Source organism: Haplochromis burtoni, unplaced genomic scaffold, assembly GCF_018398535.1.
Source record: "Haplochromis burtoni strain Fernald_Lab_line unplaced genomic scaffold, NCSU_Asbu1 Contig_480, whole genome shotgun sequence".
NCBI classification, from domain to species: domain Eukaryota; kingdom Metazoa; phylum Chordata; class Actinopteri; order Cichliformes; family Cichlidae; genus Haplochromis; species Haplochromis burtoni.
In genome coordinates, this window is record NW_024582841.1 from 312,161 (window position 1) to 337,336 (window position 25,176).

A 25,176-nucleotide genomic window follows, 5' to 3' on the forward strand; every position below is an offset into this window, starting at 1 on the left:
AGCCTCTGGGGAGAAACCCTGGTGTTTCGGTGCTTACTGGCAAAGTCAGCAAAGATCCATCAGTGCTAACTAATGAAGATCATTTTTGAAAAAAGAAAGCCTGAAAAGTTGAACTTTTCTCAACGCTCACACCGCACCCACAGTTCAGTTCAGCAAACCGTGACGTCAAAGAGAAGGAGAGGCGAGAGTCCTGACGCACGTTTGAATCTTGTCTTACAAACTGAATTTCTAAACTCAGCGTCTCTCCCTCGCTGTCTTTCTCTGTGTCTCCAGCTGTTGAACCTCTTCCTGGCTCTGCTCCTCAGCAGTTTCAGCTCTGACAACCTCTCGGCTCCAGACGACGACGGGGAGATGAACAACCTGCATATCGCTATTCACAGGATCACCCGGGGCCTGGCCTGGTGCCGCAGACAGGTACCCGTCTGTGCGTCACTTTGTAAACTACCACAGAGCTCGTTCTGTCTCACACTGTGTTTCCCTTCATGTTGTCTGTGGTTCAGGTGGTGGATTTTTTTAATGGGAACCTGAAGCGTCGTCGTCAGAAGCGAAAGGAGGCCAAAGCCATGATGAAGCTGAAACGCCTCAGTACCATCCACACGGAGGCCAACGGTGCTGTCATAGGTGACATACCTCAGAGATTATTTCTGTCGCACACTAACACAGATCGGATGTACTCGTCCTCTCGTGTTACCTTTGTTAGAATTCACAATGACCTCCTCATCTGGCTAATTTCCACCTTTCAGTAACCAGCCTTGGACTGCTGTCATGCAGCTGCGGCTGTTTCTCAGTTTAATGCATGTAAGGCGCTGTGACATCTGAGATTTAAGAGTAAAAATATCTGGTATTTATAAGCTGCCGATCCATAAAAGATATAAACACATTAATTTGCCATTTGATGGTTGTGTGCCAAGCATCTTCTTGGGTGAGAGCCACTCAAAGCCGACCAGCTTTGATTCCAGGAAGTTCCTGCCCTCAGCCAAGAAGCAGTCACACATAAACAGCAATCAGCCGTGTGAAGCAGTTAAACAACAAACATCTTTTCAAAAAGTCTTTGTACATAATTAACAAATGAGATTAAGCTGCTAAATCAATTTCTTTAAATGAGATTTTCATCAAAGGTCACCGTCAACTGTTATTGACAGGTGTGTCTCTTAAAATTAAACCAAAAACATGAAACTTTCAGGTCTGATGGCAAAAGTGAATGTTTTTAATGAGCTGAAGAGAAGTTTCCATGAAGTAGTTTAGTTCGCTCCCAAATAAATCAGTCTGTTAGAGGAGCAGCAGAAGTCTGATTGTGCAGAAGTCTCTGAAAAAATGGCCACAGACCTCAGGAAGGACTTTCCTGATGTGGATATGGTCTCAGTCACTACGCTGAAGTCTTATCTGATAAAATATGATGTGATTTTTAGTAAATTAAGCTTCCATGCATGTGGCATTCATGCAGTTCCATCTTTGAAATGCATTTAAGACTTAACTTGATTTATTTAAAGCAGCGGTCCCCAACCTTGTTTGTGCCATGGACCGGTTTATGTCCGACAATACTTTCACAGACCGGCCTTTAAGGTGTGCCGGATAAATCCAACAAAATAAAACCAGTACCGGTACCAAAAAAATGAAGATTTATTCATAACACACGGAAAAAGACCCAGGGAAACTGAGATAACGATAAAAACATTAAAAGCCCTGATAACCATGAATTTCACACCCGAGACTCAACTCTCGCGGTACTAAACAACCGGTACTGGTTTGTGGCCCGGGGGTTGGGGATGGCTCCGACAGTCTCGGTCATTGTATCCTTGGGCAAGTAACTTGGTGGAAGCAGACCCTCTAATATGTAGACATGAAGTTAATTTTATTGAACTTCTTAGAGAGATCTTCTAAGTCTTAGACTGCCCCGCTGTCTGACCATCTACGGCCTTGAGTTTGGATTTTCTAAACTGTTTAGAAATCAACTTTCATAAAAAATCAAATAAAAGAAATCCTGCAGAAAGGTAGGGATAAAAATATTTCCATTAGTTCATCCATCCATCTTTTTCTTCATCCCAGGGCGTCACGTGGAGAAGTACGTGGTGCCGGAGGATGACAGCTACATGACGAATCCCAACCTGACCATCAGCGTCCCCATCGCCCCCGGAGAGTCGGACGTAGAGTTCCCAGAGGAGGAAGAGGATGGGGAGGGAGAGGAGGAGCAGACTGAGGGTTCTGAGGAAGAAGAGGAGGAGGAGAGGGAGGAGGTAGGGAGGAGAACTGACTCTGTGCTGAGCCAACTGAGGTTTTCTGGTTCACACACACACACACACACACACACACACACACACACACACACACACACACACACACACACCTGTGTGTGACATAAGAAGCTCAGGTGTGAGGATGAGTCAGCTGCTGTTCCCCCCCGAGGTTACCTTCTAACAACTGGCTGTCTGTCGGCTGGTCTGTCTTCAGGTCAGTTCATTAACCCTTACAGGTGCACCGCCATCTACCACTCAACACTTACAGCTCATCTTAAAAAGCCAGACTTACATACTTAAGTAAATGCACAACAAAATATATTTAACTAATATTCTTTTCCATGCATTTCATTGTTTTTTTTATCCGAAGGACGCTGATTCAGCTGAATTTGACCCATCTGTGCTGTAACAAGCTTCAGCTGGTTTTTAACCGGTGCTCGTGGAAATGATGTTGTGTTACTGTAACTGTTTCACTGGTGCCAAGTCTGTGAATTTGCAGTTTTCTAATGTCCAGCAGGGGGCGACTTCTGTGCTTAGAAAATGAAGTCTTGCTGTGTAAAAGTTGGTGGTAAAAACACACAAATTCTGACTTCAGTGAACACTCATGTTTATGGTTTAAAGATTTATTCAACACATCACGATATTTATCTTGTATGTCATGGTCCCCGATTAGGGTCAGAAAGGAGCGTAAAGCAGGGAATGATTTACAGTGCGATGTACAAGTTGCGTACGGACAGCGTCCTCTTCTGAGCCATCCCAAGATATTTAACATACTAAAATGATTTTTTTTTTAAAACATCAAGAGGCAAACAGCAAGAACTGCTCACCTAGCGCACAAAACTGGGACTTCAGGAAACAGTGGTCATCTCTTATTTACAGTCTATGGCTCAGACCCCTCCTACTGGGAAAAATGTGTAACTGCAAATATGACTACAAGTAATATAATAACAACAGTCGCTTAAAACACCTGTGCTGATTAAAGTTAAGTAGACAAAGCCACACACACAAGTATGAGTTATCCTTTCTTTCTCCTTGTGAAGTGAAACATTTGTACTTTGTGCAAAACTTTACCTTTTCCCGTCTTTCAGGTAGAGCAAAAGCCTGAAAATGATTTTAAAAAGCCCTCAAACGCGATCCTGGTGTAACATCCTGAGTCACGTGAAACAATTATTAGAAGAAATATTCACAGTTACTTAAAAGTATTCCATTATAAGTTACACAGAAAAAAGCAGAAGCACTGACCAGGCAGCAGATTTATTGGATTATTAAAACTTAAAGTTCTAAAGTGTTTCCAGAGGAAATGTGAATTTACTTGATGAAACACTAATAAAAAGGTTGTAAGCTTTGATCAGTGCTGCTGCCTCCAGTCAATAACGTGCGTAATGATTGATCTGAGCATGTGCAGACCATTTTTACCACGGCTCATGTGCTGCTTTCATGTGTTGTTTTCATCTTCTAATTATCCCGTGCAGGCTCGATGTCACTTTTCAGCTCGACTAATCTGTGCAGCGCGTCTGCGGCGGCTCAGCTGCTGGCAGCACGCTCAGCCCAGCAGCTGCCATCTCATCGTTTCTGCTGAGTAAAGCCGAGCGTCCTCCCTGTACGTTAGCATGCAGTGAAGACTTTACTGCTATTAGTTATAGGCAGTTTAATAAAAACATGGCTGCAGTCCAAGAGCACTTTGGACGGCACATAAATCCCAGCTGACCTGGAACTCTCTGAGATTCCCAGTGAGGGCTGAAGCTCACGAGTCCCTATTGTTGAGTCACAACAGCTCAGAGCTTCAAATGCTCTAATAATCGAAATAAGTCAGGCAGGTGCGGCGCTGTTGGCTCATTAGGATTATTACTTTGAGCTCAGCTGTCCTTCAGCTTTACTCTGATGAACCGTATGCTCAGTACTGCATGTTACTCCTGTTTGTGTAAGTCATTACATTTGACTCTTCACCAGAGATGGGCAGTAATGCGTTACAACGCGTTACTGTAATCTGATTACTTTTTTCAAGTAACGAGTAAAGTAAGGGATTACTATTGCAAAACGGTAATTAGATTACCGTTACTTTCCCGTAGGAACGCTGCGTTACTGCGTTACTAAAACCGTGATTTTTTTTGCAAGAATGTCTCATGACAGTGACGTAAACGAGGGCGATGTTCGTGACAACAGCTGTGTGCAGATCAACAATGGATCACATACGGGAGAGAGTATGAGCGTGCAGCGTTTAAAGCGTGGAAGTACTGACCTTACTTTGAGTTTGATTCCATAAAAAGTGACAAAAACATGAGTGTCCGCTGTGCGTGGGAAGAAAACTTCTTTTTACAGCGAAAAAACCCCTAAACTTCCAACAAGCACCGAGTAGCTACGACGTAATGGGAAACTCACAGAGAAACTCGCGGATTCTTCCACTGACCGCGGCACACCTGCACCAGGGTAACCCTCCGCCTACCCCACTCCTGCTTTACAGGTGAAAATAGAGCAACAGGACCGCTGAGTCTTTGACTTTATTTATTTTCTGCTGTGTTTTACTTGCATCTATTTGAAAGACTGAGTGTAAACACACAAAAATATTTTATTTTATGTGCTGGAATGTGCAGAAAATAGGTTTAAATGTTAAACGAATTTCTTCCAGTCAGAGAATGTTGCATATAATTAAATGTTTGCTTGATGCATAAAGTTAAAAGATTAAAACTAATAAAACAAGTTTTAAAAAGAGACTTTTCCATTTGATTACATTTTGTATGATGGATTATGCAGAAAAAGTAGAATTGGGCTGAGAGATCTATCACTTTATCACCTCTTCAGGCTGTAAATCATGTTTTTAAAAAGTAACTAAGTAACTAAGTAATTAATTACTTTTGAAAATAAGTAATCAGTTAAGTAACGGGATTACTTTTTGGGGGAAGTAATCAGTAATTATTTACTGATTACTTTTTTCAAGTAACTTGACCAACACTGCTCTTCACTGTTAAAGGTCAGGTTTAGGTTTGACTACTTTCAAGACGTTTTCCTAAAAAGCTATTACATCACAGCGTGACTGACGTTTGCACTGGAGCATTAATATGATGCAGGAGCATCAAAAACACAGGAAACTGTGTAAGGAAGCACTTTCTTAAAATCAGTTTCATTTCCACGCACTGTTTATCTGCAACTTCTAGCAAACTTTAGCAAGATTTCTGCTCAATATCTGTAAGAATAACTTAAGATGTTCCACAATCTTTCTATTCGCTGCGTGCACGCACAACTACCTCGAGCTGGGATCGCTTTTTTAGGGTCCTTCCTCCAGGCTGGAAATGATGGTGATAGAAGGACATGGAGGGGGAGGGAGGGGGTGAGAAGGAGAACAGGTGCACAACATGATTAAAGAGGAGAGGTGATGATGAACTGAGTCAGCACAGGTGTGTACACACACGCATAGACGCACACAAGCAAACACACATGACACAAATCTGTCATTTCATGTTAGATACAAAGAGAAGAGAGAGGAAACGACGAAACATCTCCTCTTCCCTCTTCTTCCTCTCCTCCTTCCTCGGTACACATACACACACACACTAAGAAATTTTAGTTTTATGAGTTTTGTTCCTAAAGGAGATATTACACTGTTTGAAAAATGTGACACAGAGTCGTACAAAGAACTTACAAACACACACAGACACACACGGTGTCTGCGGCTCAGTCGGACTTTTTGTCCTATGAATAGATGAAGTGAGGCAGGACACACACACACACACAGAGGCACGCAGAGTCTGAATAACTTGCATCACTACCACAGATGCACACACACGCACACTAATATACACCCTTTTAGCACAAACACATCACACACGCAGCACAGCAGAGTGAGAAAAATGCTGGACCATAATGCACTGCCGGAGGCCTCCAATTCTGTCTGAGGGACCCTCTTACTTTGAGTGTGTGTGTGTGTGTGTGTGTGTGTGTGTGTGTGTGTGTTTCGTCTCAGTCCATCCATTTCAAAGATAATTTTCATAGAAAGAAAAAGGAAGACTGTGTGTTCGTACCGTCTAGTAGTTCGAGATCTCCACATTAACCATTTACTTTCACATCAAGCGCATGTAATCACAGGCTTTTTAAAAAAGGTTGCTTTATTAAAAATCCATAGCTCAGTTCTCTTCACAACATCGGTCTTTTCAAGCTGCCTTATATTGAAAAATAAAGGCCGTGCAGTATTAGAGAGAGAACCTCAACAATCACACGAACTTTGAGCAGCACTTGGCAACAGGGGGAAGGAAAAAAACCCTTTTGACAGGAAGAAATCTCCAATAGAACCGGCCTCAGGGAGGGGCGGCCATTGGTAGCCATGGCTGTAGCTCAGGGTGTTAACATAACACAAGCATGAAAAACTGGTGAGAGTCACTGACTTGTTTACAAGCTCTGAACACGCCTACAAACAGCCGAGTACCAGATCTCCTCTGCTCTGCTCTAGCTTTACAGGATCTCTGTATCCACTGCGTGGTGCAGTAGACATTTAGCCGCGAGGTGAAACATGCAAATACAGCGAGAGCTGCGGCACATGTACACACAGATACACACTGTGACCTAATGTGAAAGGGCAGCATAAATAGAACAAAGCTCAGGAACATATTTTCCCCCTAAATCAGCTGCTGTTGAGCCAGAGAGGGGGATGGGGGTGGTGGTGTAAATACATGTATATGTTTGTGAGGACGGCTCCGGGTGAGGGTCCGATCACCATCTGCTGGAGGTTCAGAGGAGCCGTCCAAGCGTCCGAATCTGGTTTTAGAGCAGAATAATTTGGAGGTTAGCGTCGTCCTCACAGAGATGGATACGCTAACGCTGTTTGAGACGGGAGGCTGGATTGGAAGGCGGGACAACAGAAAGAGAGGGACTCAGAGCATCGCTGCTTTCACAACTCCTTAGCATCAAGCTTTGTTTCCTGTGTGTGTGTGTGTGCGTGTGTGTGTGATGCAAGAGGGCTGTTTTCTCTCTCTGCCACTGCTGTAACATCTCATTCCCTTTATTCCTTTTTCTTAATTCACTTGGACATTCAGCAGAAAAGAGAAGAACAGGCACGCACTGATGCATCGTTCCTCGTCTTCCTCCCGTTACCTGTTACTCTGCTTGTCTCATTTCCCCTCAGATCGCCTGAAATCCTCCCAGCTGAATGCGAGCGTTTGTAAACTGAACGGTGCTGACTTACAGTCAGCGAGCTACGACGTGTTTCCTGACGTGACCAAACCTCTTCCCGAACCCCCTGAAATATTTAACAATTACGAGAGACAGAGAAGGAAACAAACACTCTCCAGCTGTGAGGTTTCCATTGTTCTGAGTTTAACAAGCTCGTTGGTTCGTCCACTCTGGTTGTGGGGAGGGATCACCACCATTATAAAATGACCCTGTTTTTTCCAGCATCTCTGTTTTAGAAAGTTTCTTTTTGGGGTTTAATTTGGTGATGGCCGTAGCTCAGCACTTCCTGTAGCACTGTTGTCTTATAATGAACACGCATCCACACAGGAAGTCCGTTCATCATGCATCAGCAGACATTCTGGGCCCAGGCAACCCTTAAATGTATTTGTCACCCTCTCATAAGTCAATCAACAGCATCCTTCGTTCTCATTGGTTGTCACTTCTGTCGCTTGCCTCGAATCTGGGATATTTGGGTTGCATTGCCAGTCACTAAATGCTTGTGCTCACACTCTGGACAGCTCCTTTCTGAATGCTGGTATTAGCTGGTTTCCTTTTGTTTAGAAGAACTTTGGCTAAGATGACCACTTAAGTGAAATCATTTCTCTTTGACATCATAACGATCTCAGAGTAGAAAAAAAATGTAGAAGCCAATCATTTAGAGCAGTCTGAGGTCTGAGCTTTTGACTGGCAGGGCCCAGACGTAGACTGAGATTGAACTCATTTGAACTGTAACAAGACTTATTTAGCTGGTTTTTCGTGTTGCCAGAGAAACGCTTTGTTTTTGAAAAAGTATTAAAGACATTTCTTTATTGCAACATTTAGTTTGCAACAGATCCATGAGCCAGTCACAGCAGCAGCTTCCCCCTGCCAGGACAGCTCCTCCTGTGAGGCAGAGCTGAGGCAATGCTGGAAGCACTTTATTAGATTAGATGAGTATTGATCTATTCTGCTTGTTTTTAGCTGCAATTTTTTATTCTTGGATCTACTTGGAGTAGCTTTGCATGATTTAGCTTTTTTAACTCATCCTGGACCCAAGTGCAACCCCTCAGCTCGTCCCCTGTCTGAAAAATAACATTTTACATCCTTTCCCTTTAAGGCTGCCCTACCTTTGGGCCAACTTCCTTCTGATTGGGTGAAAGTTAGGTCTGACATGTTAGGGATCTAGCAGGCAGCAGCATCTCTCTCTCTCTGTGAAGAAACCTTGGAAAGAGTCAGCGTGACAGCTGATATACATCCACTCGACCGCAGCGATGTGTGACTACAATCAGCACAGGGACGTGGATGCTAACCTGCTAATGTTAGCTGCACTCAGCGGCCAATCTGGCGCCTGAGAGTGTGCACACTTCACAAATACAGTTTATGATGCACAGTCTTTGTACAGGTGGTGTTTAACCTGCCTGTTTAATCTGTGCTCGGCTGTTCTGATATTTTTATGATTTATAATCGAAGGAGCTGGTGTCCTGCAGCATCCCCAATGACCTGCATGCTCAGAATTTATCTGCAGATGAGCGGAGGCAGCGGCGATGTGACGTTGTTCAGCGTCATCACGACTGTTAGTGTAACTGTGCTTTAAATAATGAGTCTCAGACAAAGCCACACACACACACACACTGGGGGTTTGACCATGAGTAATAGACATGGCTGCTGTGTTTTTGTTAAATACGTAATATTTTGACATCTAAATAATTCATGCCGGTGTTGTTTTTGGCAAGCCTTCTTGCTGGCTCAGCAACATGAATGAACAATGATTTTTTATTATGTCAGACAATGCGTGTTGGCCAGCTCGTGACCTAGTTACGCAGTTAAATAATGCACCAGCAAGAAGGTGTTGGTGAGATCTGAACATTAGTCAGCAGCTGGGGTCAGGTGTAGCTCCACGTCGCTCTCTCTGCGATGTGTAGTTAGGCTTAGATGAACATGAGCTGTCAGTGCCGACCGGACCAGTCTGTGGTTTAGTGTCGGGGTCAAGGGCGGGAATCCAGTGATAAGAAGTCATATTATTCCCCGTTTCACTGCAAAAAGAGAATGAATCTGTTTTACTTAATGCCCAGAATGGAAGTAGCGGTTCTTGATCTCTGTCTTTTACACTGTGTTTCATGTTTCATCAAAGCTGTGGACATCTACAAAACCTGCAGTTCTTCCAGTGTCCACTTGAGGCAGGCTCTAAGAATGAGTCAGTCCTGTCCAACTTTAGACTCTATAAAAACACTGTTCTGTACTTTTTAGATGGTTCCTAACTCACCCGACTGTGTATTGCCTCCTATTGGCAGGTGACCCACACAGGGATTCTTTTTTGGAAGTTACCAATCAGTCACATATGGATTGTCAGTCTCACATCTAAATGCCGGTTGTGGGTCATCTGTCACCATACAGAGCGGATGCTATTACCCCAAACTCACATGTTTTCAGAAACCCAACAATGAAGCTTGTAGAGACTAAAACTAATGAACGTGTTCCCCAATGGTTCCAATCCCTGCTCAGCCATGACGTGGCATGTTGGCTCAACTTTGACTTGACTTTTATGATTCACACAATACATTTAAAATCATAACCACGTTGTGTGTTCTGACTGTGATATTTAAGGTAAAAGTCAGACAGATATGAACCTTGCTGAGAGCAGTAAAGTTAAGCCGGGGATGGAGACAGTGTGATCGGTGTAGCAGTTGCGTAGCAGTCTGTCACTCAGAGCTCGGGTTGCAGGTGGCTGATATCTGTTTGTTTTGCTTTAACACCGACCTCAATCCACAGCTAACACCTCCATATTAACACTGAGCCTGGGTTTACTTATAGAGATTCACAGACCACGTGACTTTTGTGCATTGCATTGTGGGTACCCGTGGCAACAAAATCAAAACACTGCATCAAGCGCTAGTATTTCCAGCACCGGTAATCATAGTTCTGCGGTTTTAATCCCTACTTGCATTTTATTTGCCCCAAAAACAGTGATGTACAAAACGACGGAGAACACGGCAGGTCCGTACAAAGACAGACGTGACGAAAAGGCAAAACAAAAAAAAGTACGACGAAAAAAATCAAAGGAGTGAAAGGGTCAGACCCATATAAGCATACAGAGTGGAGTACGGACATTAGCCTGCTGCCCAGCTTTCATCACGCACATATTTACTATTATATGGTCCTAAGTGTGAGTGCATACACTCACAAAATGTTTAGTAACTTCAGATCCCTGCAACAAGCCCAGGTCCAGTTTACTTTGGTGATTTGGACTATTCCATTTCACAGCTGTTGTTACATTTTTGTCCTTTATCTCCTGTACAGGCCAACGCAATCTAATTGTTGTTTCAGGTTGTAGTGTTACACAACATTTTCAGATCTAATAGGAAAAAAATGAGTGTTTCATAATTCATTCAATTTATTGTCTTTATTCATAACTGGCATTATTGTTTCATTCTATTATAGAGTCTTATAAGAAAGATGCAAAATTGTATTCAGTCATACTTTATTAGCTGCTTCGATGAAAAACAAATCAACAATGCAAAAAAAAATCCAACAACATTGCAAAACAACTTACTGGAAAACAGTTATTCATCACTGGATTGCTTCAGTACAACACTTGGGCACATATATGCAGGACTTTTTGTGGCTGTTTTGATATCGCTCTCTCTCTTAACCGATCAAATCTGGCTGTGGTAGCAGCTTTACACTCAGTATGACCAGGTTGATAGAGGGCGCCAGTCTGGATCACATTCCTGCATTTTGTAGGCTGGTTTTCCTACAAAACACAACAAACATTAGCCCGCAAAGCCACAGTGAATAAAGCAGCATAGCAACGAATTCAATTCAAATAAAGACTTATTTGTAACCTACATCAACAATTATGTTATGATAACTACAACAGCAGATTGACCTTTGTGGAAATGCTTGGAGCAGACTAACCTGTGAGCTGGAGTGTTCTGGGGCGTCATATTTGGTCTGCAATCCAGGCCATCCGTCGCCTCTTTGTTGCTTCGGAAACATGGCTTAAACAATTTCTCTTCCACGACGTAATCCGATAAAAACCGATCACTTTACCCGTCGGCTTCCCGTGGCTGTCATGCGACCGGCTATTGCAGTTAATAATACAGCAGCTTCTTGTCATTATTTGTTTCTTTTTAGCGCTGTGTGACTGTTTTCATGTGAAAGCCTGCATGCGCTAGTACCGCCTGCCACTCGTTCCCACAATCCTTTGCGGTTTTACCCCGGAATGACGTCACATTTTCAATCTCTATAGCACCCTCTCCCTCTGTGGGTCTTTCAGGGTGTGTCTCTGTCTTTACAGTCAAAGTGGCGTCTTTCATGTTCAGCTTTAGCAGAAGAGTAGAGATTAGCTGCAGATTGTTCTGGCCCGTTTCTCGATAATTCAGAGTCAAGGTTAAAGTTTGGGACGGGCTGATGTAGGCACTCATGAGTCTTTCATGTTCATTAGTTTGACAGAAACGTGTTTTCTCCTGCTGTGTGGTGAGAAGCTCGCAGTCCACAGACTTCCACTCAGGAGACGAGGGTTTGACTTCCAAGTGGGGTTACCATTTTATGATTTTTTACTATTATTTATTATCACTTTCACTCACTCTTTATCCGGCCTCGAATATCAATAATTGTATAGAGTCTGTTATGTAACCGAATAAAGGCCAAAATTCTTTATTTTAAATGTGCAGCTGCGACAGCTGATCAGTCGTAGTGAAGCTAACAAAGCCACCGCAGCCATTCATCTCCCTCTTGTTACGTCTCTTCCAGCTGTAATTCCTTGTTTTTCCCCTCTGCTGTCGTCCTCTCTCTCCTCTGCTACTCTCTATATCTCTCGGCCCATCTCCCCACTCCCGCCAGCTCAGTTGTATGTAATTTATTTCCAGTACACAAACAGCTCACTGTAAATAGAAGCTGTTAAGCCGCTCCGGCACTCCAGTTTTAATAGACCCTTGGTTTGGTTATGTAATGATTAAATAGCTGACCGAGCCTTTAATGGTGTTATAAATCACTGAATGTGGTTTTTTACTGTCTTGTAAAAGCTTGGAATCAGCTGGTCGTCGTGCCCACGGTCAACAGCTAAGGTCAAAGGTCACCAAAGTGGCAGTCATTGGCAGTTGACCTTTAGATCCTTTTGCTCCGACTGGATGGGAAAGTTTTAAATAATTTAAGACTGTTATTAAGACGGCATTGTTCTCGCCAAATAAAAGCTCCTGTGATTTATTGTTTGCTTGTGTTTTCTAAGCTCGGTGCTTCAGGTACGCAGCGGCTGCAGCCTGGATACCATCACGAAGCTTCATAATCATCTGCTGTAAAGCATTCTGGCTCCTTTTATAACACCTCTCGACCTCCCAACGACTCTAATGTCAAAATTGCTCTTGTTTAAAAGCTTCATAATTCAAATGGTCCAAAACATTTCAAGAATGCACTACGTCGGGTTTCTTGCTTTGAAACAGGAGTTTGTGCCCAGCTTTTCTGTTCCCTCCAAAGAAGGCAGCGAATCATTGCAGCATCACTGCAGCCTTTTACACGCTCGTCCTAAACAACTCTAAATGAGCTTTACATGTTTCACTGCGGTTAAAATGTAACCGTGTAGATTTGCGTAGATCAGCTGCGTACAGGAACACTCCTGCTTTAAAAACAAATTCACATTAGGATGGTGACACAAACACATCCAAGGGTTGACACAAAAGCTGAAGGTTAACTTGTTGCTTTGGTTTAGGCATAAAAACTCAGTGTCCACGCTGTGATTTGGGCTAAAACAAAGAATCCAAGAAGCCTGACATGTCTGATTTCTCCGAGCTAAAGACCAACACTGTTGTTGGAAAACTGAGTGAGCCGCAGCGCGCTTCTTTATTTAGATCATTTAGAAACAGTTCCACCGTCAGGACGCCTGTGAGGCAAACGCTGGAGTCGGACTTTAGGTTAAAGCTCCAGCTCCGTGTTTTCACTCTGTGACTTTACTACACCAGCTTTGCACAGTTCACACTGATCTCATACTGGGTTTCGATGCAGCCCCTCAGTTCTTCCCACAAAGAGGGTTTGAACTGCAGGTGGGCGGAGCTTCTGTGCCTGAGACGACCATATTAAGGATGTCCTGTCTTTGTGACATCATATAGAGCAGAAAGCAGAAAAAAGATTGCTTGCTGATTGCTTTTCAGTGCACTGATGTCATTTTTGAAGCTTTGGCCATGTTTGGTCTGAACATCCACCAGTGAAGCAGGAGACAAATAAGCAACATAAGGAAAAGCACGAGTGGACTGAAGCTGGTTGGCTCTTACAGGCATGAATGTAGAAACAGCTGAGCATGTGTGTGACTTTCCTCTGTTTGTGCCAGCTGTACCCTGTCCTCACAGCTGTTTGAGTGTGTGTGCGCGCCCTTAAATGTCAGCTAGTAAAACTCACTGTGACCCCGACTGCTATCACGGTCTCAAGCTGGTGACCTCTGACCCCGGTATAGTTCAGGATCCCCGCCAGCAGATGTCCAGGTGCTGTCTGCAGAGACAGGTGGTGGGAAATGGACGCGGCGGCCTGGCTTTGATTTCTCCTGTCTGTTATGAAATGGCCGACATCAAAACCTCCCGGATTGGATGTCGATGAGCTCTCGAGCTGCAGCTCTGCAGAGTTACTTCAGAGAAACACAGAAAGGCATCCTCACCCACAGGACCAGCACCGGACATACGGTTTCATCTAAAGAAGCAAAGATCAGTTTTAACTCCTACGTTTTCAAACTTCTGCTGTTGATGTAAAGACACAGGAACCCAGGCCATCATGTGACATGATCCCCACATTAAATCAGTGTATATAACACTGGAGTTAGCTTCGTTTGGGTCCCGGGACTGCCATGCATCTAAAGAAGGGGAATTATGTTGTAGTTTGCTGTCAGTGACTGGTGGAAATGTCATTTTAATAAAGCTCCAGAAGCTTCTATAGCAGCTGCATGAGCAGCACGAAACATGCAGTGATTCTTCAAAGCTTTCTCTGTAAAAAAGGGTTTTTCCTTCTCACCTTCGCCAAGGCTTGTCTGTATTTTCAGTTGTCTTTACCTCACAATATAAAGCACCTTGAGGCAGCTGTTGCTGTGGTCTGGTGTTGTACAAATAAAACTGAAGTGAATTGATTAAATTCACTACATTGAACTGTAACATGGTCTGCCTTCTCTGTGAAGCATAAACCTTCCTGCCGTCTGTCCACGTTCACCCCGACCGGCCAGGTGTGTTTCCTGACCTGCTCGCTCAGCTGTTTTCTGCATGTGTGATGTCATTATTTTGTGCTGCAGAAGATGTTTCTCTACTTGGAGCTGCTCATCTGACTAAATGTAAGAGTCTGCACTTCTGCCTGCATCCATCTCTGCTGCCTTCTCGCTTGTTTCCCTCTCTCCGTCTCTCTCTCAGCCTTGTGTAAATATAAAATATATCTTATGTCTGCATTTGTTGGATTGAAACAAACAAAAGGGCAGACTGCAGGGAACAAAAAATGTTGTGTTGGTCCTCGTTAGTAGTGGACATGCCATTCCTCCTGCCTAGTGAAGACGAACAATGCGACACGCTTGGCTTTGCTGATGAATGAATGAAATGTCTTTCACTCTGGCAGCTACCTGCTGAACAAACAACTAAACACTCCATTGTTGTGGATTTTCAATTTATTGTCTATTCAGAGGGTTTCAGACGCATAGACTGTATATAAAAGATGGATTACGCCTCTGTGACGTCACCATCGGTTTCAGATTTCTGCCTTTTTAAGCTTTAGTGTTTGGGCTGCCATCTTGTTGAGTTTAAGATAAGAATTCAGCCGTTTGCTTATTTTGAGCTGCAAAATATTTAATATTGGCCCATAAACTGTAAGTTGAACACCCGAGTGTTTTCTCTGTCACCACCTTGGTATCTAGAAACCACCAGCAGTGCCGGACCGAGTCAGCAGGTGATGAGCAAACCCTGGGTTATCCTAATTCTGATTCTAATAAAGAGCATAAGTTGGAGAACTATTATCACAGACCTGAAACAGTTAAATGACTGATTCAGAATGGCTGTGAACACAGGAAGCTCGGCGAGGAGACCGGACACAGAAGTCTGAAGAAGCCAGTCGCACAAATGCAGCTTAGAGGAAACTCAAACATTATTTTAAATCACGCACTTTGTTCAAAGACACTTTCAAAAGCTTTTTTCCTTTTGTTTGCAAACAATATTTAACTGAAAAGAAAATAACTTTTTATTAATATTTAATTATTATTAGAGTACGCTCCACGTCATTATGAAAATTCATAATAAACATTCTTGAAATGCTTTCTTTCTTTTACTCGACAGCCAGTTGTTGATTGGATAAAATACTTCAAAATATTTTGCACTGAATTGTAGTGCATGGCAAACTTTATGATATTGTGGACCTTTGTTTGGGGACATTTCTCTAACTGGGCCTCCTTAAATTTAATTGAGTATCCCAGGACTACAGGATTTAAAAAAAAGAAAAACTCCAACGCTGTCAGGAAAGCTAAAAGCTCAAAATCAGAACATAACGCTAACAAATATGAAGAGCTCATACAGAAACACGAAATAATCCAGAACACAGAGAGCAGACTACAACAAAATACAGAAGGACAAATAAGAAGAGAACCATCACAGGAAGCCTTTCTGCAGCCAGAGGAGTCGCCCCCTGTTGGCCACTAGGAGAATGCAGCTTTAAGTTATTTCCACATCAGCTTCACTTTTTGTTGTCATCAAATTAATAAAGTGGACAAAAACAAAAGACAAAGCTGCTATCGATGGTCTTTGTTCACTTGTCTTCCTTAAAAGAACATCATCAGAATCTTTCAAATCAGCAGATGTCAGTGATGAATTACAGAAAGCTTTTTCTACTGAGTGAAGACGTGTTAAATAAACCTGCTGATGCACTCAAAGCACAGACGCTTTTCATTAATTGTAATTTTTGTTTTTTATGTACTTGTTCTCTTACTTTCATTACAGTAATCCGATTACACGTGACTCTAATGTTCGTGAATGTGCTGCCTGCTGCTCCTCTCTGGCTCCACAATAGAAACAGCTTATGACTAGAAATACATTTAAACCGCTCATTATAGACGTCAACCGTCAGGAGGTTTTGGCCCAAGGCTGCTGCGTGTGTGTTATATTATATTATCCACTTTATGTGTGCGTCTCTTCACGTGTATGTGTGTGTGTGTGTGTGTGTGTGTGTGTGTGTGTGTGTGTGTGTGTGTGTGTGTGTGTCTGTCAGAGATTAGCCGTGTATTCACGTCTGTTTGGTTTCACCTTTGCATGCGTGTGTGTGTGTCCAAGGCTGGCATTCGTCACAGTGGCTGCTTTCTGTTCCCAGACTCTGAATGTATTCATGAGTTAGCTGTTGACACAGGTAGTTAGCTCACCTGTCCACACATTCACACACACTCACACACACACACACACTCACACCCCTGCTGTGTCTTTTGTCCTGACAGTCAACAAAACTTGCCAAATTTCCTTCCTCGGGCCTCAGCAGAAAACCTGTTTCCTATCCCTTCATCTCTCTCGTCCCTTTGTAGAGTTAAACTCCCATGATGCTTAGCAAACAGGGACCTTTGAAGTCCGCTGGGATGAGGGGGGACGTGAGAGGTGGGGGGGGGGGATTTCCTAACGTCTAGTTTTGCCCAGATAGAACAGACGGCAGTTTTCCTAGCGGTGGGAGGGAAGGTTTGGAAGGTGGCGTCTCTCTGTTTTCTCAGCCAGGATTCCTGTCAGTTACATAACATTAAATCTGACTCATTCAGCCTCGACTGCAGCAAAGTGACAATCGCACAAACAAAAAATGCACAAATACATACAAACAGATTGAACAGCGCTCATAGTAAAACAAATTCAGATGCGAGCAGGAAGCCTTACTTTACTGGAGATGTGATTTCTTATTGTCAACAAATGAAAATGTGAAGTGTGTGTGTGTGTGTGTGTGTGTGTGTGTGTGTGTGTGTGTGTGTGTGTGTGTGTGTGTGTGTTAGAGCTCCATTGTTGCCCAGGGACTATTAAAAACACACTCTGAAATGTGTTCCTTTATTACAGAGAAATGACAACACCAGTTGGAGCTAAAGTGGAGTTATTTAAAAGCCTTAAAGTCAGGGAGGAGCTTTGGGTGGATGGATAGGTGGACATAACAACAGAGAATGAGAATAAGAGGCTGCTGATAGTCAGCACTGGTTTCAAGGACTTTGATTAAAAGTTTGGTGACTTGCGTAAATCATTTACACACTAGAGTTTTTCTTTTTTATGAGGTTAAATCTGTTACAGTGTATTTGTTGTGTTATGTTGTGGTTATGGTTGTTGCGTTGGTCACTGTTAGCATTAACTGTGACATCAGCACACCCCTGTAAGTATTTATAGTTAATGATAGATCTGATCCAGCTTCAGGGCTGGAATATGATTAGAAAAGCGATTGATTTTGGTGCATGCCTCAGTTCACAAGCATGACAACACTGAGCCAGCGTGGAAGTACCGTTAACCTTCTTTAATGGCCAACAGGGGGCGACCTGTAGAATACTCATCTTTCTTTTCCCGTTCCTTCAGTAGGGGAACTCCTAGTGGATTGATGAGTTCAGTCACTAGTTTTGAGTCATAATTAATACAACATTAACTCAGTTTTGTTAATTAAAGTCAATCTAAGAGTCAGAAGGAAGAGTAACCAGGAGTGTGTGTGGTTTCAAAATCTGTTCCTAACCTCAGTTGTCAAAGTGAAAACACTCAGCTTGACTCTTCATAACAGGTCTGTTCTAACCACTACAGCCATTTTTATACTGTTAATGAGAAAATATTAAATAGTAACTGAAAAACCTCACTTTTTGACCTATCAGTTGGCAGCATGTTCAGACTGATTAGCCTTTAGTGGTTTGGCTTAAACACTCTGAGTCAGAATGATTTTTGTTTTCATAAATACAAAATAGAAGAATAATTTAAAAACAGCTGACATGTATTGATTGCTCACATTAGTGTTATGATTGGCACCAATGAATACTTTCACTCAGAATTAAACTGACTGTTAGCATTAGATAACATTAGTTCAGGCAAGACGCAGAGTTAAGCTCAATCCTGTTAGCTGGTACCCTTCTGCATGCATTCAAGTGGTAGCTCCAGTATAGGGCAGGTTACATAATTGTCTTTAACCTTCTTACAGTAGTTGTTGTATCTGCAAGCTGCTTTCCAACCCACCCTCACCTAATCTGTGCAGGCGTTTTCTATTCTTCTTTATTTATTTATTCATTCTTTGTTTATTCATTTTAATCGTGAGTAGGTGACATTAACCAGTCGCAGGTCGATGTGGTGAAGGTGACGAGTCCATGACTGGTTGTTTGTTTTTGTTTTATTCAGCCGAAAGACGACATCAGCCTATCAGAGGGCAGCACGGTGGACCTGAGGAAGCCTGGAGAAGAAGAGGATGAGTACTCAGAGATGGCTGAAGAGGCGATGGACCCTGACAACTGTTTCCCAGATAGTAAGCACACACACAGACACACACACAATTAAAGACAAGCGCCTTAATTTAAAGGATGATTTTGATTGGCTGCTGCTGTGCATTTGAGCATGTGTTGTGTCCCTGAAATGGACTGGCAGCATGTCCATGGATGCCTCCCTGTTTCATCAAGCTGATGGACAGATGGAAAAGTAATACTGCAAAGAATAACTTCCTTAATCTCCCCATCCACAGATTTTTTTTGTCCTTGTCAGCCTTTATTCATTATCTTTAAACTTAAACAACTCCGATGTCAAAAACAACTAAATCTGCTGAAAGAATTCTTGTATTTAATTAACCTTCTGGGGTCTAAATCTTCATAGGTGATGACGCCATCCCGGTCACTGTTAACCCCAGTCATTATGTTCCTGGAAAACACAGATCAGAAACAGAGTTCAGCATCTAGAAGAGTGGGAGTGTTTTTTATCCCTCTGTTGCTTTTGAGGGGTTCTCCTGTTTAGCTCCATCTCATCAAATCACCGCACATTCCAGTAAGCAACCTGTGTGTGCGATAACCACACCGAGACCATGTCTTTGGACAGAATGCCTATATTGTGCTGTGAATGTGGTGGTATCGATACAAGTACCAGTAGTGTTAAAGCTCAATGTCAAACCTGAGAAATCAACAGTTAATCAATAGTTAACCAAATAAAGCAATCAAATGTATCTTTATTTTAATGGAATAGTTCGAAAGCTACATCCTTTTTTACATTTTTAACAGAGTAATTTGTAACTTGTTACAACATTCCCAAAACCACATCCTTACTGCAGCTCCACCATGATGCACATTCACAAGATTGTTTTCCATCTTCTTAGTTTCCAAAACAGTGTACTTTACCGTTTCACTTCATTAAGCGGATTTCTTCAGTTCCTTCTTTTTCCATGTTTTAATCCAGCTTTCATAGCAAATTGTAAATCTACCACCATACTGGTCTTCACCAGTACAATCATTACATTTCTGTATCTCAGGATCTGTTGAAGCTGTGGAGCTGTATCCTTTCAGACTCTCGTGGTTTCACTTGCCATGAGAGCCCGTCCACACCTCCCACTTGCCCCAAAACTTTCAGCAAGAGATTTATGATCCTGTTCTGACTAACCCAGGTGAAAAGCAAACACCTTGTTTCCTTCCTGACTCAGCCGGTTTCCTCCTGGAGCGCAGAGATTTGTCTTAGACCCCGTTCGGCGCAGGCTAGTGTGGCAATGATGCAGAGGCACAGGGGAGCAAGACAGACTGGGGGAACACTGGAGTTTTATTGGGCTAACATCAGCCAATGAAGGGCAAGTTCATGGAGAGCGGAGGTGAAATATGATGTATTATGTTCTAACGGTAGCTGCAGAACTTCAGGCACATTTATTTCTGTCTGTATGCAGATGACACACAGCTGTTCATTTGCATATTGCCAGATTTCATTTTCTTCACATACACTTTACACAACGTTGTACCAAGATAAGAAAGATAAGGCGGAGCAGGTCATTATCAGAGCAAAAGAAGAGAGTAGCTGTGATTTATAGGAGCTACAGCGGGACAGATGGTCATCAGTCAAATAACCTGAGGTCAAACATCATCCTTGCCTTTGCTGCTCTCTGAAACAACGCTGCAAAGCAACGCACAAAGACGTGCAGTGCCTGACTTTCAAAATAAATGTCCTGGGGTAGTTATAGGAATTGAATACATATTTTTTAAAGTAAAAGCTGAGATAATTTAAGCTTTGATGGGGAAAAGCCTCCAAGCTTTTTGCTTTTTGTGATACAGCTATATAGTCCAGTTCTTTTGTTTTGCTGTACACTAAAAGTTTACTGAGTCAGATTATGAGAGTGACACTATTGATGCAGCATTTAAAATGCATTCCACAGATTGTACTGCCATCGGCCTGTACACATAGGATCTGTGGGGATGTCCTGTGGGGCACTTCAGCATTAGAATTGGATCCTCTGAGATAAGATCTGTTTTATTGATCCCAATAGGGAAACTCATTCCCTGCATTTAATCCATCCTGAGATTTCAGAACTGCAAAGCCTGGGGACCAGCTGCAGCTGTAAGCCAGTACTGTAGTCAAGAGCACCGTCACAGGTGAATGAGGCAAGTTTTTGATGGGAGGAGAGACCAGAGCTCCCCAAGGAAACCCATGCAAGCACACATAGAAGGTGCGAACTTTTCACAATAAGTCCCAGGATCCAACCGCTGAGAAGCAACAGTGGCAACCATCGAGCAACGTGCTTCAGGGCTTACGTAACTGAACGGCCTCCACGGCACGACCAGTTCCAGAAAGTCTCATGGATTCTTGATTAGATTGGGGTTTTGAAAGTATGGGGGGCAGCTCGTTGGCTATGATTAATGTCATGTTCCATGAGTCGTTTAGCTGTTGTTGTAAAGTTTGGGTGGCTGCATCCACATGAAAACCACGATGCACAGTTCACTTTAAATTGAATCTGCATGGATCTTTTTTGTGGTTTCAAGTTCCAGTGAAAGCATCTTTTGTATTATGCAGATATGAATGCAACTTAATTTGATTAGAGACGTGTTTAGCTATTTTTCTTTGTTGTGGTAGTACTTATACATTCAATTAAGTGCACTCCCATCTGGTTTAGTTCACGTATTTCCCAAAATGATGGTAGAATCTGGACATGTTCATCTATTGCTGCCTTTTTGGTCACGAGCTTGGTCTAAAGTACAAAGCCTCTGACTTGCAGGGAGTGGAGATGCATCCCTGCAGTCACATAATGGTTCCACTAACCACAAGCCCATCCCGCCACCCACATGCCCCAATACTTTCACAACGAGATTTATGATCCTGTACGGACTAACCCAGGTGAAAAGCAAACACCTTGTTTCCCTCCTGACTCAGCCGGTTTCCTCCTGGAACGCACAGATTTGTCTTAGACACAGTTCAGCAAAGCCAGCATGCCACAAAAGAGACACATGAGCTGTCGGGGGATGGTTTGCACATGTTGGTAAAATGACTCAAAATGCATCGATAACTAATTTAATTTCGTCAAGCTTTTCAGTTAAACCTTTATGTCTGTATTTGGCTTTGGGAGGTAATATGAGGTTACAGTGGGAAGAGGCTCAGAAAGAATCAGGCCAGCCAGCTGGAAAACCCTCTCTGTGGAACACCTGCAGAGAATTCATTAGTGAGACTCCATCGTGTAACATGCAGTGTTTACAAGTGACAAACATCTTGAATGATTCAGAGCAATTAGACAAACTGTAGATTATAACAATGCAAGCCCCATGCTTACAAAAAAAAGTATCTACTTTTGTGTCTATTTATCAGTTTGTTAATTGATAAATAAGATTACAAATAAATGCTACTTCATAAATTGGACTGGATTTTGCCAAGAGACTCTTTCCAAGACTATGTTTTCTGTCATGTGTGCCGTTACAGTGGTGGATGCTCTTGTTAAACATGGCCAGGATGGACATAGCCAAGGGGTCAGCATTTTGGCTGCCACAACTTTGACTTGCTACTACCAAAGCTCTGTGTCCAAAGTGTGAAGTTGCCAATACCTGCATTAGTGCTACGTAACAGACTGCTAAAATCCTTGAATTTAACTCACTGAAACTGAAGCACAGGCTTTTTGTACCATCTGCTAGTACAATTAACTGCACAGACAAGCCCTTAACCTTGAGCCTGAATTGAATCCAAACAGGTCTGTTATGAAAAACTGGCTGAAATTAGCCACAGAGGCCAAACCGTTCTTCATAGCAGGCTGTAAACATGTTTATGTCTGCTGTACTCTTGGACATTTTGACATGGAAGTCTGTGAGACTACAGTTACTTCCACACTGGCTTTATTCTTCACCCACATCGACTGCCATTTGATAACCTTTAATATGTCTAATATGGTCATTTCAGGCTGTGAAAGCAATACAGAAGCCACACTCACCAGCTCTTAAAACTTACTATTTAAAGGAGAGCCAATAAGAGTGAAGCGGGCTTAAAGGAGTGTGTTTCAGGCACCATTTTTACCTCCCCCTCCCCTTCAGAGTGAACTGAGAGGCTGTACCAAGGTCTAGTGTACGGTAAACAAGGATTATTATGAACTATGACTTATGCAAAGCCACTCTAGTAGAGTTCAAAAAGCACAATGGTTAGCATTTAAGATCAACAGAAACAGTTTGACTTTTACACTGTTGGTTACCGAATGAAACAGTGCAATGCACGAATGGCCCACACATTATGATTCCCCACAGGAAGGAAATAGGTTTTACAGCTTAAATACTACCCAGTAAAGACAGCCTGCATGCCAGAAGCACTGGACATGAGACTGTACTGCCACACAATTGAGCACTAACCATATAGCACATGGACATGAAAGCCTTCCATACATAATAAACATAATTCACTGTGACACAATAGAAGAAAGGCTCTTGATATTGGTAATTCTGACCCCGGTATCGCTCGGTACTGGATCATATTTTGCAGAGGCTCACTCTCCATCACTTTCCAGTGTTAAACCAAAGCGGGGCCCGTTCCCAGCGAGCGGTGCTTTGTAAGCGGCTGCCAAACAGCAGATGTTGTATTAGCTTTGATTCATTTAGAAGATTGATGCGTCCATCGCGAATGTCCCAACACGCCACCCGCTTCTTCCTGATTCAGCAGAGTCCTTCACAGCAGGCAGACGTTTGTCACCGGCTGGACTCGGATCAGCCGCTGGATCAGCGACAGCAGAGAGATGAACACGAACGAAAGTCCTTCTTTATGCTGCAGTCCTGTCACCTGTGTGTCTGTGTTAAATACTGATGAAAAAGGGAAAGAGGAAAATCAAAGAAGGAGAACATGAAACCAATAAGAAGAATAAACTGAACAGAGAGGAGATGAAGGGAAGAGTGGCTGAAAAACAGAAAGGGAGAAGAAGAAATTCTGTGAGAGAACAAGCCTCTTACTGTCGACCCATCTGAGGTTAGCTTTTGTTTAGGTCTAATGCTACAGAGCTCCACACAGACAAAACTGTATTAAAAGGGCTGGAAATTAACTCTAAGTTGGTTGAGTTTGAGACCACGTGTTACTCTGAGTGACCTGGCGGGCCATGCGTTGCCACTGACTCTCCTCTCCAATCGGTTTTAACAAGAAGAGTCATCGAGATATTTTCTTTTTTTTTTTTTTTTTTTTTTTTTTTTTTTTTTTCTGGCCTGTCCCGTTTGGCTCTTTTGCCATCAGAATTGTTGTCTAAAGGCAAAGAAAGATGCCCAACGGATTTACTTTACCAAATTGACCATCCCAGCCTTGCCGTAATGGTCCATTTGATTCACCTTTTATTGTTTATTTTATTTTCACTTACTGAATACGGGACAGACTTGACTGGGGGAAAGAAGGGGAGAAAGAAAGAGGGAAAGAGAAACAGCTGAGAAGAGGGACGGGGGAGAAGGGCAAAAGACAAAAACCAACAGAACGGGCAGAGAAAAAAAATGCATATATCAATCACCTGGATCACCTGCTGAGAAAGAAAAAAGAAAGCAAGCAGAAGAGAACAAGAGTAATAGAATAAACAACATCACAATGATATATGGGAATATGACAGTAAATACTAAATGTTAAACATTATTGTGCAGCACATAAGATCAACACAACACAGTGTGCTTTGAGGTAGGAGCCAAAAAGGGTGTAGTTTGTGGGTGTGATCACCCGTGTGTACACCTGTGAGCATGGACGCGCTTGTTTTTTTTTTTTAAAAGGTTCCTTCATGTAATGATCTGCTAGAGGGTGGGGGGGCCACAGCCCCGTCCTCCAGGGCATGAAGCAGGTATGGAGGAGATCAAAACTCCAGACATCCAGAGGCCCCCAGAACACAAGAGACCAAGGAAGACCAACAGAGGGGCAGCCGCGCCACTGTCCCAGAAAGAGCTGAGGAGAGTCCCAGATGAGGGCTCACTCAGCAGCCGCGGAGCAGAAGCCAGGGGGAGTTGCAGTGACGCGCCCGTGAGCTCCGCCGGCAGCCAGCCGTGCCTGAGTGACCGAGCCCCAGGCCGAGAGGCCGGGGGCACCCCACCTCCGAAGTGGCCCGAGCAAGCCCCAGGCTCCAGGCCCCGATAAGCGGCCGCCAAGGAGTGAGCCGGTGTGTACCTGGACGCCCATCCCCGGACACAAAGAACCACCAACGCACCGATGTCTGAGGGGGTCCGCCACTGGCAGGGGAAGTGGTGGTAGGGGGAGATAGGCCTCCATACCTTGGAGGGCCTAAGATGTCCCCAGAGAGGTGGCGCCTGACACCCAACCTGACATATAGACACAGACATACAGGCACACACATATACAAACATCCATTCCCACCCTCATGCTCTCATATGCACTTACTCCACACTCAACCAACGTGGAGACAGACATAAAGAGACGCT

General features: G+C 43.2%; 2 protein-coding genes across 3 annotated transcripts in view; both read left to right on the forward strand.

The window, feature by feature from the left end:
* The window catches only part of LOC102297995 (zinc finger protein 99), a gene marked incomplete at both ends in the record, with an annotated part of 370,247 nt that overhangs the window by 257,535 nt on the left and 87,536 nt on the right, over nt 1–25,176 (forward strand).
* Nucleotides 1–25,176, forward strand: part of LOC102297688 (sodium channel protein type 4 subunit alpha) — a 279,846-nt gene that overhangs the window by 205,536 nt on the left and 49,134 nt on the right. For both annotated transcript variants that reach the window (XM_005946550.2, XM_014341435.2), the window contains exons 20-23: nt 274–414; nt 501–621; nt 2,047–2,234; nt 18,698–18,821. In XM_005946550.2, the coding sequence (XP_005946612.1) occupies nt 274–414; nt 501–621; nt 2,047–2,234; nt 18,698–18,821 (574 nt within the window). The remainder of the gene's footprint in view (nt 1–273; nt 415–500; nt 622–2,046; nt 2,235–18,697; nt 18,822–25,176) is intronic.